The sequence below is a fragment of the Mastigoproctus giganteus genome, chromosome 9 (assembly GCF_048544385.1).
Source record: "Mastigoproctus giganteus isolate SK-2022 chromosome 9, ASM4854438v1, whole genome shotgun sequence".
Classification (NCBI taxonomy): Eukaryota; Metazoa; Arthropoda; class Arachnida; order Uropygi; family Thelyphonidae; genus Mastigoproctus; species Mastigoproctus giganteus.
In genome coordinates this window covers 117,366,688-117,383,811 of record NC_143583.1, presented here as the reverse complement: position 1 = coordinate 117,383,811, position 17,124 = coordinate 117,366,688, and the positions used below count along the sequence as shown (strand labels likewise).

The 17,124-nt window shown below is 37.4% G+C and overlaps 1 protein-coding gene across 3 annotated transcripts in view; it reads left to right on the top strand.

The window, feature by feature from the left end:
• LOC150080668 (fibrillin-2-like) overlaps window positions 1-17,124 on the top strand; it is a 1,460,049-nt gene that overhangs the window by 30,762 nt on the left and 1,412,163 nt on the right. For all 3 annotated transcript variants that reach the window (XM_090381969.1, XM_090381968.1, XM_090381967.1), the window contains exon 2: window positions 8,861-8,943. In XM_090381969.1, coding sequence (XP_090238095.1) covers window positions 8,861-8,943 — 83 coding nt within the window. The remainder of the gene's footprint in view (window positions 1-8,860; window positions 8,944-17,124) is intronic.

Here is a 17,124-nt window from a genome sequence, read left to right as displayed (position 1 = left end):
TTTGATGCAAGAAAGCAAGCTTATGCAGCATCAGCCAAAAAAAAAAAAAAAAAAAAAAAAAAAAAAAAAAAGTAACATAAATAAATAAAAATAACCACTTCCACTTCACCCCTCTGTTCGTTCGAAATACCTGTCCAGCTGAGCCTTAAACTTATTTAGGCTATCAACTTCCACGACAAGGGATGGAAGTCTGTTCCACCCACCAACCACCCGCTGGCTAAAGGCAAATTTCCGCACATCTATCCTACATCTGTCTTTCCTCAATTTGAATTTATGCCCTCTCAGGTGATTTTTCTGAGCTAGAGGAAGAATCCCATCAGCATTGAGCATGCTCAAACCATTCAAGGCTTTGTACACCTCTATCAGATCACCCCGCTGGTGCCTAGTTTCCAGACACTGTAATTTGCAAAACTTAAGCCTTTCTTCGTAAGAGAACCCCTTTGTCCCATTCACCAATCTAGTTGCCCTTCTCTGTACTCGTTCCAGCAGCTCTACATCCTTCCTGAAATGAGGCCTCCAGGCCTGTATACAGTACTCTAGGTGTGGCCTGACCATTGCCTTATACAAGGGAATAATCACCTCCTTATCCCTGCTAGAAAAATTTCTATATATCATTGACAATACACCATGAGCTACTCTTGCAGCTCGTCTGCACTGCTCAGAGAACTTCATATCTGCCTGCACCACCACCCCCAGGTCCCTTTCATTCTCTACCACTGTCAGTGTAGTACCACAGAGTTGATACGTTGCTCTGGGGTTGCTGTTTCCCATATGTAGTACTTTACATTTGTCAATGTTAAACTTCATTTGCCACCTCGAAGCCCATCTGCTCAACCTTTCCAAATCCTGTTGCAGCAGCATAGTGTCAGTAGTGTCCTTGACAACCCTGCCAACCTTTGTATCGTCTGCAAACTTGGACATTAAGCCTGATATACCATCATCAATATCATTTATAAATACAGAAAACAATAAAGGCCCCAATACTGAACCCTGAGGGACTCCACTAATAACATTAGTCCACGATGAGCAGTGTCCATTGATTACCACTCTCTGTCTTCTCCCCCTCAACCACCCCTTTATCCATAGCAGCAACTTGCCTCCAATGCCACACTGCTCCAATTTGTGCAGCAGTCTTCCATGTGCAACAGTATCAAAAGCCTTTCTAAGATCCAAGTATATAATATCAAAGTTATTCCCTGCATCCAGTTCTTTTGTGACTGCATCATAGTATCCAATCAAATTGGTCAGGCAAGACTTCCCCTTAACAAAACCATGCTGTGTCCTAGCTATAACTGAAGTCTTGTCTAGATGATCCTGCAGTGCTTCTTTCACCAGTGCCTCCATTAATTTTCCGGGAACAGAAGTTAAACTCACAGGTCTATAATTACTTGTGTCAGCCTTTGATCCCCCTTTGTGAATTGGGGTCACATTTGCACATCTCCAGTCAATGGGTACCTCCCCTGAGTCCAAGGAAGCTCTCATAATTATGGCTAAGGGTTTGCTTACCTCCTTTGCTGCCTCCTTTAATATAACTGGATAGATCCCATCCACCCCAGGTGCCTTTCTTGTGTTTATCTTCAACAATTTCTCCTCCACTTTGCTCTCAGTTATTACAAGATTCTCTAGCTTACTGCTAGAGTTGAATACACCTCTGGCATTCCCCTCGCTGAATAACTCCTCATGTGTGAATGTCGATGCAAAATATTCATTTAGTTTGTTAGCTACCCGAGCAGGGTCATCAACAGTTGACCCATCGATCTCAAGTGGACCAATCTGATTCATCCCCTTCCTTCTAGAGTTTACATAAGTAAAGAACTCTTTGCTGTTTTTCTTCGCATCCCTTGCCAAGGATCTCTCGTAATCTGCCTTCGCCTGCCTAACCTCCTTTGTAACTTGGTTACAGATCAACTTGTATCTATCATAGGCATCCGTGTCACGTGTTAATTTGTATGTATCCCATGCATTTTTCTTCTCTGCCATATGCCTCATTAGTTCATCTGACAACCATTTAGGCCTAAACCTTGAACAATATTTCTTAGTTGGTATGTAAAGCCTAGTAGCTTCCACGATAAGTTCTTTGAATGCTTCCCATTTTGAATTTGCTGTTGGCAATATCATCAGTTGATCCCACTGTATAGAATTTAAATACTGTCTCAGTCCATTGTAGTCGCCTTTACGAAAGCAATACCCCTTCCCTTTACCCCTAATGGTAGTTACCTCTTTGAGTAACTCCCACTTCAGCACACTGTGATCACTGCCACCAAGTGGTTCATTTATCTGCAGATTCTGAATGCATGAAGAATCACTACTGATAATCAAATCAAGAGTATTACTCCCTCTAGTTGCCTCCCGAACATGCTGATGTAGAAAACAATCATCCAATAAATCCACAAAAGCCTTGCTACTGTGTGAGTGACCAGCCCCCAAATTCCAGTCAATATCTGGGAAATTAAAATCCCCCATTATAAGACTCTCTGATTTACTGGCCCACTCTATTTCTCCGAACAGTTTCTTATTATACTCATCAGAGTCATTAGGCCTATAGCACACTCCTACTCTCAATTTTGATCTCCCAATGCTTATGTCACACCAAACTGACTCGACACTGCACTGTCCAGCGATGTCGACTGGCTTCACTTCCTTGGATTTTATGTGTTTCTTAATTAATAGCATAACCCCTCCTCCCTTCCTATCCTGTCTATCCTTTCTGTACACATTGTACTCCCCAAATTCCAGTTCTGCATTTCTTATATCTGTGTGACACCACGTCTCTGAAATCCCCACAATATCTGCCTTTGATGTTTTGAGCAATACCTCAAATTCATCAAATTTATTTACTAAACTCCTAGTATTGGTGTACACACAAGTATACATGCACCTGTTCTTTTTCTTAGCTACCCTAACACAACCCATGTGTTTACTTGTACCCCAATGATTCCCAGCAGTCTCTGAAATATCCTGCATCTTATTTTCCAGGCTGCGGCTCATTCCAATAGAAGCAGTGCAAGAATCACTTTCACCTCTGCCAGTGGCTACTGTTAATCTATTAGTCCTTGTATCCCCCCAATCTAGCAGTTTTCCGACCCACCTAACATTGCCTCGATAGCATCAGCAAACATTCTTGCACCCTTTCTATTTAAGTGTATCCCATCCCTGTAGAAGCAGTCTCTCCTGTTAACAAGTACAGACCAGGCTGAAAAAAATTCTACCCCTTGAGCCCTGCACAATCTTTCCAGGGCCGAATTGATTGACAGGGCTCTCATCATATACTCCCTCCTATCGTGTCTGGGCAGAATTGCAGACACTTTCAATTTCAACCCTAATTCACGGCTTTTTTTCATCAGTGACCTGTACTTGTCAAGTAATTCCGCCGGTCTCCTACTCTTAATGTCATTAGTGCCAACGTGTACAACTATATCACCTTTTGTGCCCTTAAAAGATGATATCCGCTCTACAACGTCATCAACTTTTGCCCCTGGCAGACATACCCTGGTCCTATTCCACCTATCCTTTTTACAAAGCATGTTTCCCGTTTCCCTGACAATAGAGTCACCAACAACTACTAGTTCCTTTGGGACCAGCGCATTCTGCCTTGGGGGTTGCCGCTGTGTTCCGCGATGACCAAGTGCAAGCTCTGGCATTGGTGTGGGCAGCTGAGAGCTTGATGGGCCCCTCACTTGTAATCCTTCGAGGGCATCCACCCTATCCTTCAAGCTCTCATATAGGCCCATAACAACGCTGAGTTGTCGCCTTATCTCCTTACACTCCTTGCATCGCACACACACAAAGACATCCCCCATGGCAGTATCATGTCCCATACTTGACTGCTCCGCAAACATCAAGCAAATAGTGCATCTTACAAGGCTGTGATTCAGAGGACAACTGCCCCCCTCAGTTCTCCCCTGGGCCACAGCATTCCCATTAGCTTGAGCCCTTTGCTTTGCTGCTCTGGTTTGAGTCATGATTTAGATTTACTTTCAATAAAATTTCAATTTCTGTACAAAATTAAATCCTAAACTTGTATCCAAACACAGTTATAACGCTATATTTATGTTTCAGTAACGAGTGTTATCTACGGAATATTTACGTTTCAGTAACGAGTGTTATCTACGAAATATTTACGTTTCAGTAACGAGTGTTATCTGCGAAATCCCTTTATATAACTTTCGTATCAAGTTATGTATTAATTATTTGTTTTTACTAATTATTTATGTTACGTAACCTAAGTGGTTATATGTATAATTAATTATGTTAAATAAAATTAATTATATTACGTTTGTAATCTAAGTCGTTATATGTATTTATTTAAACGTACAATTTAACTGCTAACGAAGTTCAACTAACGCTATCTAGTACGGTATATCGTATCACAAAGGCGGGAAAATTACGAACGGTTAGCGGAGTTGAAACAGGTGGAAACCTTTACCGATACTTTTATGCAATTACAAGGCCGAGTAAAGAATAAATACACCAAATTAATCAGAAAATCACAAAATAATGTTATACTACTAAATTTAAATCAAAAGTTTTAGAAAAACAATAATTTCAAATCAATAATTAACAAAAATCCACTTAGCGGCTTTGAAAACGACCGTCTCTTCCTTTCTACTTCTGACTCTCTCTGAATTTTGTTTTGGCTAGTGCAGCATAAGCCTCAGGCTTCCTGTCACCATATGGCTAATAATAATAATAGTAAAAAAAATAATAATAACATGGGGTTCTGTCAGTGTTATTCAGGAACCTTTCCAGCAGGTACAAGGTGACTATTTCATTGTATAAGGCAGTGGTTTGACTGCATCTTGAGCTGCATACAGATCTGAAAGCCTCATTTTAAGAAAGCTGTTGATCTCTCAGAATGGGTGCTGAGAAGAGCAACCAGATTAGTGAAGAACACAAAGGGATACTCTTACCACAAAAGACTGGTTCTGAAAATTGTGGCACTTGAAAACTAGGCATTTGCAAGGGGACCTGATTTGGACTTAAAATGGAGTAAACTTGGTCATGGTATTTTAATTGTTTCTCAGCACAAGGGAATATAAATTGGAAAAGGATGGCTGCAGGATAGATACAGAGAAATTTTCTCTCATCTAGGAATAATTGATTATTGAAACAAGCTTGAATAAATTAACGGAAGAATTAGATATATTATCAGAAGAGATGGACAGATGAGGTGGGCAGTGTGTTTTTTTTTTCTTTGTGGATGATGCTGTATAAACTTGCTTACTTTTGTCATTTGGCAGTGCTATTAAAAGTAAAAAAAGTAAAGTGCAGCCATTATCAACCCACTGCAGGATGGAAGCCTCCTCAACAATTCATGCTGAGGGAAATGGACCATAATCTGCCACGCTGGTCCAGTGCGGGTTGGCAGATCGACCGTATTCAGCAGTTAGGGGCTTGAACCCCCGTCTACTCAAAGAGCGTGTGCTACTGCATTCTCGCTCCTGCCCACTCGGCTACGGAGGCAGTGCTATTACTGCTCATCTATTAATAATAATTGTCTACGTTGGGTTCTTCAATGAATATTGACTCAAAATCTCCAACACAGTGGCAAAGTACCATACTACCAGATCTATCACCATGATTAAAGAGTCAGAAGCCTGGATGGTTGGTTTTTATGATTGCTCAAGAGAATAGAGTCCTGTTCATAATTTTTGGAGTTAGAATTTGTAGTTTTACTACTCTTTGAACAGTATAAAGCATATACAGTTGTTGTTGTTGATATGGGAGTTTGATGGCACATAAGCTACTTTGGCTATAATGCACCTCATATACAGTATTTGAACAGATAAAATAAGGTAACAGCAAGAAATAGTGGTAAATCCAGTGTTGTCAATTGAACTCTTGCATGACACTAAATATGTATTGCCACTGCTAACAGCTCTAAGGTTGTGTTTACCATTAGTGCACCCAGGATATTTCTTTGGAAGGAGACTGAAGTCAGAGTTTTGACATAGAAAAACATTATTTTTTATTTTTATTTTTTTGTGTTTTAATTTTTATTAATTTTGGAAATTTAACCTTCAGGGAAAGGAAGTAGCCAGCTACCTTCTTTCCCTCGAATGAGCCCCTGCTGTGTACTATAGTGTGTTGAAAAACTGTGAAACACCAACTTACCGAAAAGTTGTATTTTGATTTTTTTTTTTTTTAAGTATAATTAGTAAAGTATCCATTAGTAAAGTGATTAATGATATAATTGTGAGGGGTTAATAACAAGTATTAGTTATACACATTTGATTACATTGATGGTCCAAACTATATTTTATTATAAACAATTGCCCAGAATTGACTCAGAAATTATATGACATATTTTCTATCTTCCTTTTTCTTTTTTTTTGTTTTTGTTTGAACATTTCTGTTTTATTATATAGAGTACAGACATTACGTTTATGGTAATCAATGAAGAGGTTATGGGAAAGACACATACTTTTGCAGCTGATATATACAGTAGTTTCTATACAACTTAACTTTAATATTGAATTCAAATATACCTTTTAGCATTAACCTTTACCAATAATTAATGAATACTTGAAATATTAGATGTGAATGCATTTAGCAGCTTTTTCATTTATATGTTGTTGAAATTTTTAAGTATCCTGTACCACGATTTTTAGCCAGTCATGTTGCAGTATCCTTGCTGTTACTCTAAATACTGTTCCTGCTTATTAGTCAATGAGTTTTAATGGGCAGGATTTTAAACAAATATTTATAATTCCAGAAGGTAAAGATGTTTGTAACTAAAGAGAAGGTTGAAAATACACAAATACTTGTAAATTGCAAACACTTGTTTATTTCGTGGCAAGTAATATATAGTATATATATATATTCTCGGTAGAACTTCATAAACAGCCTGCTGCAGCTGCTTACAAAGTTTTGCCAAGGTTATTGCCTGGAATATATTTGTACATAAAAGGGAAATCAGTCATCTGGATAAAATGCATACAAAAGAAAAATTGGATTTAATAGATGTTTTAGCTTTCAACTGAAGTATACTCAACTGAAGGTTGAAGTATACAGAGAAAGGAGGTAATTTTCAATGTTTGTGAAGAAGTTGCCAGTGTAATGGATTGAATTCACACTATTATCATTATAATAACCTTTGTGAATAAATGCCTGGACTTGCTAGTGTCAGGTTATGTTGCTGCAAGTTATAGGCAGTAGTATTGTTTGATCATCTATGAAACTTCTCAGTTCTCCTAAAATCTTCCCATTTGCTAATAAAAATTATTATAAATTTCAACCCTTCCTCTTTCATGGTTGCTGGTCCTGTACTACACTACTGTCCCATATTATATTCCCTAGAATATAACAGCATGTTAACCTTTGTTTCATTATTTACGTATTTCCTTGATTTGTTTCTTTTCTATGTTTTTTTTACTGTCAGTGGGCTTCCAGATAGATTTAGCCCTGAGTCTATTGTGTGGGGATCAGTGAGACTCTAGACAATATTTCAGCAATTTATGCTCTTCATCTGCTCTGTCCTCCCAGCTGAAACTACTAATAGCTATTTCTGAAAATGTTTCTTTTGATTTCTACCCTGAAAATATTTCAGAAATCACTGAAATATTTTCAGGGTAGTATAATAAATCACTGTTAATTATTGCACAGTTAGAAAAAAATTCAGGAATTAAGTTAAATCTAATTATGTGCATGTATTGAATGGCATTTGTTGCATACAATTATTAACAGCAAGCTGGCTTTATTGTTGTTGTGTATCCTCCAGTCAGTAATGCTCTCTGGTCTTGTGACATTGAAATGTCATCTGGAATCAAACTGTTGACATGTGCACTTGACATTTCATGTAGTGTCACTCCTCTTATTAACAGGTGTTCAATTGTATATGTTTATTGAAGCACCCGTGGTTTTTTTAAAATTGAATTTCACTCATTGACATGTCTAAAGAGTTTTAATTTCAAAAATTAATTAAAAATATATGTTTCTTTAATATAAAAAAAATGTATATTTTACAGTTGTATTTAGAGAAAGATTTAAAATAACAGTAGCATCAAAAAAGTGAACAATTTTGAATTATTTCTTGTTGATTTTTAAAATTGCAGGATCACTTTGACTTCAGTGTCAAGAAGAATAAAAATTTTTCATGCTGTGAGTGCTGGGTTAATAAGAGGCTTGAAATGTAGCCAGTTTGTATTAAGAGTTTGTATCGAAGTGGAGAATTTATTATTGTATTTTTACATTTCAGTAAATATCTTAATCCAAAAATCGTGTGATATAATAGTGCTTTATTTCTTTAATTATTCTTTAATGATGATGCATTGTGTATTGTCCCCTTTCCAGCTTATTAACTCCTAATATCCTTGAAACTTGACATTTCTTGAGATGGGTAGTGTTGTTGACTAGTTGTCCTGTTGACCAATTGTCCAACTATTTTGCTAACCAACTCTCAAGACCCAAAATTACTGTATAAATGGGCTCAAAGAAATTGGAGTTTGTTGCTAACAGGGCAATTGTATTTAGTGAATTGTAATTGTACTTTCATTCAAATAGTACCTCATTAATCATGGAAGAACAGTGTTAGAGCTCCCCCACTCATCCATTTATCATCCTGTGTATAAAGCAGTTCCTGAAAGGTATAAACTGGATATGCCACTTCTCCATATTGTCATGAAAGCACTAAAAATGATTGCACAAAGTGACTTCTTGGGTTATGCTCAAGGGCACTTTGAAGGAAATGTTAAGGTATGCATATTCACACATTTTCAAAAAAAAACTAAAAATAAATAAAATAATAATTTTGCAATATTTTGGATGTGCTGCACATAATTAAACAAGGAATTAATATGATTTTAAGTGATTTCCAAATTATTTTACTCATCATTTTTTGTAATGCACTCAATTATTTCAGACCCAATGTATGTGGAAGAGGAATTAGGAAATACTGTTGTCCAGGGTGGACAAAACGAGGGATTGGATCATTGTGCATTATTCGTGAGTAGATTAGCTAAACATTGTTCTGACAGTTTTGCATGTTTATAGATACAAAATACATAATTTCTGTTAAGTGGGATATTTTCTTCATATTACCCTGTATTAGAATAAATATATAATATATTTTATTTTTGTATGACTGTTAACTGAATTTTGCACTGCCTCCCCAAAAGACCAGGTGTGGAAAGAGCCATTTATGGTCCTTCTGGGGGGGGGGGTGAGAGGTGCAATTGGTGCATTGTACCTGTCTTAAAAGGAACAAAATCCAGATAAAGAAGGATCCACAGTCCTAGCAAGATCCTATTTCCCATAGTAATTCTTGCACTGGAACCCTCTGAGCTCTAAACTCATCTACTTGAGATTAGTACTGAAATATGATTTTTGATAAATTAGTTTTATATTATAGCCAACATCAAGAGTCACACTGGAATTTAATGTAAAATGCTTTAAAGGATTTAAGCCATAAAGCATTTTCCATTTCAATAAATATTCAAGAAAAATCTGAATTTGTTGCCACTATGGCGAGACAAATTCTGCTACTGCAGGAAAATGTCTGAGGGAAAAAATTCAGTCACAGTCCCAAATCTGACTCAAACCAGAAGTCATTAGTCAGTTACCATTCATTGACTTATGGAAAATGACTTCTGATAATTATCAGAAGTCATATCAGATGGTTTGTGTACTAAAAAATACCATATTGTACTAGCAATATGAAGACACTCCCATCAAAACATGTATAAGTTCAAACAAGAGTAGCATGGATAATTATTAGTAGTGGAAAAGTGATGCAAGGAAGCAAGTTTATAGCATAAGCCACAAAACATCTGCCTGTGGCTAGTTTGTGAATCCCCCCCAAAGCTAGCAGTTTTCCAACCCACTTAGCACTGCCTCAATAGCATCAGCAAATATTCTTGCATTCTTTTTATTTAAGTATATCCCATCCCTGTAAAAACAATCTCTCCTGTTAACAAGCACAGACCACACTAAGAAAAAGTCTATCCCATGAGCCTTGCATAATCTCTCCTGGGCTGAATTGATTGACAAAGCTCTCATCATATACTCCTTCCTATTGTATCTGGGTAGAATTGTAGACACTTTCAAATTTAACCCTAACTTGCGACTCTTTTTCAACATTGATCTGTACGCATTAAGAAAGTCAGCAGATCTCCCAGTGCCGACCGGGCTAACCAGGTGGGTAAAGTACCTGCCTGGCAACCCAAAGGTCGCGGGTTCGAATCCCGCCTCGGGCTTGGATCAAAGTACTGCAAAAACCTTGGGAGGTATGCTATGGCCACAGAAGCCAATGCGTCAACTACAAAAAAAAAAAAAAAGATCTCCCAGTCTTCACGTCATTAGTGCCAACGTATACAACAATATCACTCTTTGTGCCCTTAAAAGATGATATCTGCTCTACAACGTCATCAAATTTTGCCCCCTGGCAGACATACCCTGGTCCTATTCCATCTATCCTTATTGCACAATATATTTTCCGTCTCCCTCACAATAGAGTCACCAACAATAACTAGCTCCCGCGGAACCATCGCATTCTGCCCTTAAGGTTGCAGCTATGTTGCCTGACGATTAAGTGCAAGCTCTGGCATTGATGTGTGCAGCTGATAGCTTAATGGGTCCCCTAATTTAAGTCCTTTGAGGGCATCTACCCTGTTCTTCAAGCTCACATAAAGGCCTGTAACAATGCTGAGTTGGCACCTAACTTCTTCACACTGCTTACATCGAGCACACACAAAGACATCCCTTCTTGGCAACATCATGTCCTGTTCCAGAAAGGTCTACAAACATTTCACAATTTGCACATTTCTTTAGGTTATGATGCTCTGTAGAATCACCCCCTTCAGTTTTCCCCCGAGCCACAGCACTCCCACTGCTTCGTCCACGTTGCTTTTCTGCTCTAGTTTGGGGCATGATTTCCATTTAAATATGATTTAATTAATTAACAATGAAAGTTAATAAGGTTAATTAATTTAATTAATTAATTTACTATACTATACTTGACTATATTAATGTAATGCAGTAATACATATTTGGCTATATAGTTTATAGCCAAATATGTATTACTTTGATACCGTAGCTATCAAGTTCGAGATATACGTTATCAATTTATTCTATACCATAATGATCACAATGCTAAATTAGCTAAATATGAAAGATGTTAGCCAGGTGGAAAGGAGCAGCAGTGCATAGCACACGCTTCTTGATTAGACCGGGGTTCGAGCCCGTCACCACCAAATACGGAGGATGCGGAAAGGTCAGGGAATGACCACCGCACCGGAGCAATATGGCTTTAGTTGCTAATGCTCCTAAAAACCAAAAACAACAACAACAACAACAAAAGATGTATGCCCAAAAGGTGATTAAAACCTTCAAAATATTTATTTATTACAATTAAAACCCCACTATTCTTCTATGCTACTGATTACGCTATGATATTCCACCCAAAACACCAGTATGATAGTGGTAAGATCAGAGAGTTGTAATTTACAAAGTCACAAGCTAAATTTAAAAAATACATTAACGAACGCTACTAAGCCTATTTAATCTATTTATAAAACACAAATTAATATGTTAACTAATCAAAAATACAAAAGATTTGAAAGGTTTAATCACCCAAAAGGTGATTAAACTCTTCAAAATACTTATTTATTACAATTTAAATCCTACTATTCTTCTGAGTTACTGGTCACACTATGATATTTTTGCCGAACACCAGCACGATAGTGGTATGAGTAGCGAGTTGTAATTTACAAAATCACTAGCTAAATTTAAAAAATAAGCTAATGAACGCTACTAAGCATATTTAATCTATTTGTAAAACGTAAATTAATATGTTAACTAATCAAAAATATGATAAAACGTCAAGGAAGATTTCTCTGTTTGCAGCAGCTACAGAAGTCTATGTCTTCACCTACTCTTCCTACTCTTAATGTCATTAGTACCAACTTACAACAGTATCACATTTTGTGTCCTTAAAAGATTCTACAGATCATGAACTTTTGCCCCTGGCAGACATAGCCTGATCCTTCTCCACCTTCTATTTTTGCACAATATATTTCCTGTTTCTCTAGAATTCAATAGAATTCTATCTAGATTCTATTGAATCTCTCCCCTGTGGGGCCAGTGCATTTTGCCTTAGGGTTTGTTGCTGTGTTGCCTGATGTGCAAGCTCTGGTTTAGATGTAATCAGCTGAGAATTTGATGGGTTCCTAGTTTAATTCCTTCCATAAGCTCTCATAAACACCCATCAGAACTCTGAGTTGATTCCAAATATCCTCACACTCTTTACATTGAACACACACAGAGAGATCTCCCTTGTTTGTTTCATGTCCCATACCAGATGGATCTACAAACATTAAACAATTGGAGTAGTACAATCTTTGGCAAAGGATGCTAAGAAAAACAGCAAGGATTTCTTTTCTTTACTTATATAAACTGTAAAAGAAAGGGGATGAATCTGATTGGTCCACTTGATATCGATGGTTCGACTGTTGATGATCCTGCTCAGATAGCAAACAAACTGGATGAGTATTTTGCATCTACATTCACACATGAGGAGTTATTAAAGTTTGAAAATGCCAGAAGGTTATCAGATTGTAGCAGGGTGCTTAATGATTTTGTAATAACTGAAAGCAAAGTGGAGGAGAAATTGTTGAAGTTAAACATAAGAAAGGCACCTGGGGTGGATGGGATCTATCCAGTTATATTAAAGGAGGCGGCAAAGGAAGTAAGCAAACCCTTAGCCATAATTATGAGAGCATCCTTGGACTCAGGGAAGGTCCCCCACAGACTGGAGATGTGCAAATGTATCTCCAATTCACAAAGGGGGATCGAAGGATGACACGAGTAATTACAGACCAGTTAGTTTAACTTCTGTTCCAGGGAAAATAATGGAGTCACTGGTTAAAGATGCATTGCAGGATCATCTAGACAAGACTGCAGCAATAATTGACACACAGCATGGGTTTGTTAAGGGAAAGTCTTGTCTGACAAATTTTATTGGATATTATGATGTGGTTACAAAGGAACTGGATGCAAAAAATAATTTTGATATCATATACTTGGATTTCAGGAAAGTTTTTTACACTGTTGTGCATGGAAGACTACTGTACAAATTGGAGCAGAATGGTATTAAGGGTAAGTTGCTACAATGGATAAAAGGATGGTTGAGTGGGAGAAGACAGAGGGTGGTAATCAGTGGGTGCTGCCTTTTGTGGACTAATGTTATTAGTGGAGTCCCACAGGGTTCGGTGTTGGGTCCACTGTTATTTTGTGTATTTATCAATGATATTGATGAAGGTATTACAGGCTTAGTGTCGAAGTTTGCAGATGATACAAAGGTTGGCAGGGTTGTTAATGACAGTAATGGCAGTGTGTTACTGCAACAGGATCTAGATAATTTGGGCAGATGGGCTAAGAAGTGGCAACTGAAGTTTAACCTTGACAAATGCAAAGTACTGCATATGGGTAGAAGTAACCCCAGAGAAACGTACCAACTGTGTGGTACTACACTTAAGGTAGTAGAAAATGAAAAAGACCTGGGAGTAATTGTGCAGTCAGATATGAAGTTTTCTGAGCAATGCAGACAGGCTGCCAGGGCAGGTCATGGGGTTTTGTCAATGATATATAGGAATTTTGCTAGCAGGGAAAAGGAGGTGTTTGCCCCGCTTTATAAAGCAATTGTCAAGCCACGGCTTGAGTACTGTGTACACTACTCAAGCTGTGAGTACTGTGTACAGGTCTGGAGGCCTCCTTTTAGGAAGGATGTAGATTTGCTTGAGTGTGTATAGAGAAGGGCAACAAGATTGGTGAGGGGAATGAAGGGATCCTCTTACCAAGAGAGGCTTAATTTCTGCAAATTGCAGCAGCTGGAGACTAGGCACCTGCGAGGTGATCTGATTGAGGTGTATAAGGCCTTGGGTTGAGCACGCTGAATTCTGATGGGATTCTTCCACTTGTTCAGATTACGAACCTAAGGGAGCATAAATTCAAATTGAGGAAAGACAGATGTAGAATAGATGTGCGGAAATTTGCCTTTAGCCAGCGGGTGGTTAATTGCTGGAACAAACTTCCATCTGTCATTGTGGAAGTTGATAGGTTAAATAAATTTAAGGCGGAACTGGATAAACATTTAGAGGGAATTGTTTTGTAAATTTTTTTTTTTTTTTTTTGGCTGATGCTGCATAAGCTCATACACTTGCTGTCTTGCATCACATGCTACTGTGACTACTACTACTACTACATTTCTTTAGGCCATTATTTGACAGACCCCCCCCCCAAGTTCTCCCCCTGAGTCATAGCACTCTTGCTATTTTGAGCTCTTTGCTTTACTACTTAGGTCTAAGGCATAATTTCCATTCAAATTTAATTTAATTATGAATACTACACCAAATTAATATACTTAAATGCAATAGTATCACTATGCACTGGTCATGAAACATTAATACATATCATGCTATCAAGTTTATGTTATTAAATATATATATTATATCAAGTTTATGTTATACGTATTACATTATTGAGTTTATGCTATGTGTATAATTTTATACCATTACACTCGTAAAGCTGTAAGTTGATTATAATAGATAATTTCATTATCTATTATATATTAACTTACAACTTTACAAGCTTTTAAGTATATTAATTTAGTAGTATGCCTCTGCCTTAATTTATTAATTAAGGCAGAGGCATACTACTCTTATGCCTCTGCCTGTGGCTATTTTTAGTCTGTTAGTCTGTGTATTCCTTCCTGTTCCAAAAGTTAGCAGCAGTTTTCCAACCCACCTAGCAATGCCTCAGTAGTATCAGCAAATATTCTTGCATCCTTTCTGTTTAAGATAAATTTAAAGATACTAATTTAACAATTAACACACTAGAATTCCACCAACAAGCAAATACAGTAAAAGTTAAAAGATAAATATTCATGCCAAATCACCAATACTAAGTTTCTAGGTGTATTGTCATAACTTACAAAATATCTAGCAAAATTAAAAAATAAACTAACAAATGTGACTATGACTATAAAGTTATATGTAGAATACAATTTAATGTGCTAATTAGGCCAATAAAACAGCAAAATTTTACAAAAACTTATCTGTTCCCAGAAGCTAAAAATTCTTTAACTTCACAGTTTGTAATCTCAAACTAAATTGGATCAGACATGTTGACTTCGCAGCCTCTCTATGCTGTTTGAAGAACTTCATTCTCTACCACCTTGAGTTTTGTGCCATCCAAATGGTAAGTTATTTAGGGATTATTATTATCCAAATGAATTATCGTGCATTTTATTAATGTTAAACTTCAATTGCCATTTTTTAGTCCATCTGCATAATTTATCTGTCTTGTTGGAATATCATACCTTGATTACTCTCACTAACCACCCTGCATAATTTTTTCTGAATGGTTGAGTGAGAGACGACAGGGAGTGGTTATTAATGGACACTGCTCTTCATGGACTAATGTTAGTAGTGGAGTCATCCAGTGTTCAGTGCTGGACCCATTTTTGTTTTCTATATTTATTAACGATATTTATGACAGTATATCAGGCTTAATGTCTAAGTTTGCAGACAATACAAAGGGTTAGCAGGGTGGTTAATGACAATAATTAGGTAAGCTACTGCAATAAGATCTAGAAAAATTAGGCAGATAGGCTGAGAAATGGCAGTTGAAGTTTAACATTGACAAATGTGAGGTACTGCATATGGATAGCAGTAATGTCAGCTTAACATACCAACTGTGTGGTATTACACTCAAGGTAGTGGAATTATCAGGTAGTAATTGTGCAGTCAGATATGAAGTTCTCTGAGCAGTGCAAAGAGGCTGCCAGGTTAGCTCATGGGGTTTTGTCTTTGATTTACAGGAACTTTGCTAGCAGGGATAAGGAGGTGATTAATGTCTGCTTAACCATTGTATAAGGCAATGGTTAGGCAGCATCTTGAGTACTGTATTCATGTCTGGAGGCCTCATTTTAGGAAGGATGTGGACCTGTGGAACGGGTGCATAGAAGAGCAACAAAATTGGTGAAGAGAATGAAAACGTGGTCTTACCAAGATAGGCTTCAGTTCTGAAAATAGTGTCTGAGATTGGGCACTTGCAAGGTGATCTGATTGAAGTGTTTAAGGCTTTGAATAGATTGAGCAAGCCCAATGCTGATGGCATTCTTCCTCTTGCTCAGACTACACATATGAGAGGGCATAAATTCAAATTGAGGAAGGATGATTGCAGGATACATGTGTGGAGGTTTGTCTTCAGCCAGTGGGTGGTTAGTAATAGTAAGAGCCACATAGTGCAAGGAAGCCACAAGCTTTTGCTGCACTGGCCGGAAAAAAAAATAAAAAATAAAAAAATAATGAGTCGAGAAGAAAACACAAATTATTTGCTTCCTTCCTTGTATAGGTATCCATTTGACCTTTGAATTTTTTCAAATGGTCAGCCCCAAACTACCTGCGAAGGCAACCTAGTTCCAGCAATCAATGACTCATTGGGTAAAAGAAAACTTCCTACAATCTAGTGTAAACCTCTTCCCCTGTAATATAAATTTATGTTCCTCGAGTTCTAGAACTCTTTATAACAGTGAAAATTCCACTATCATTAATTTTGCTGACCCCTTTCAGAACCTTATAAACCTCAATCAGGTAACCTCTGAGGAGCCTTGTTGCTAAGCTCTGCAGCCCACATAATCTGTCTTTCCTTGTATGGGCGCCCCTTTTGCTGATCTCACCATGTGAGTTGCCCATCTTTGGACTGTTTCAAGAAGCTCAATGTCTTTTTTCAGATGAGATCCCTATACTTGAACATGGTGTTCAAGTATAGGGATCTATACTTGACCAATTGTAAAACCACATTCCAAATGTGGTTTTACAATTGGCTTATACGGTGAGACCATGATCTCCATATCTCTACAGGATAATGTTCGATAAATCATTAATAGGACACCATGGGCTTTCCTCTTTGCCTGGTTACACTGCTCAGAAAACTTGATATCTACTGTATTATAACTCCCAGATCTCTTTCTTCCTCTACTGTTTTTAATTCAACCTCACAAAGTGTATAGTTTATTTTGGGGTTGCTATTCTCCAGTCATAAGACTTTGCAATTTCCTGCATTAAAACATAGCTGCCACATTTTTGACTATTTTTATAGCCTGTTCAAGTCAACCTGAAGGAGCAC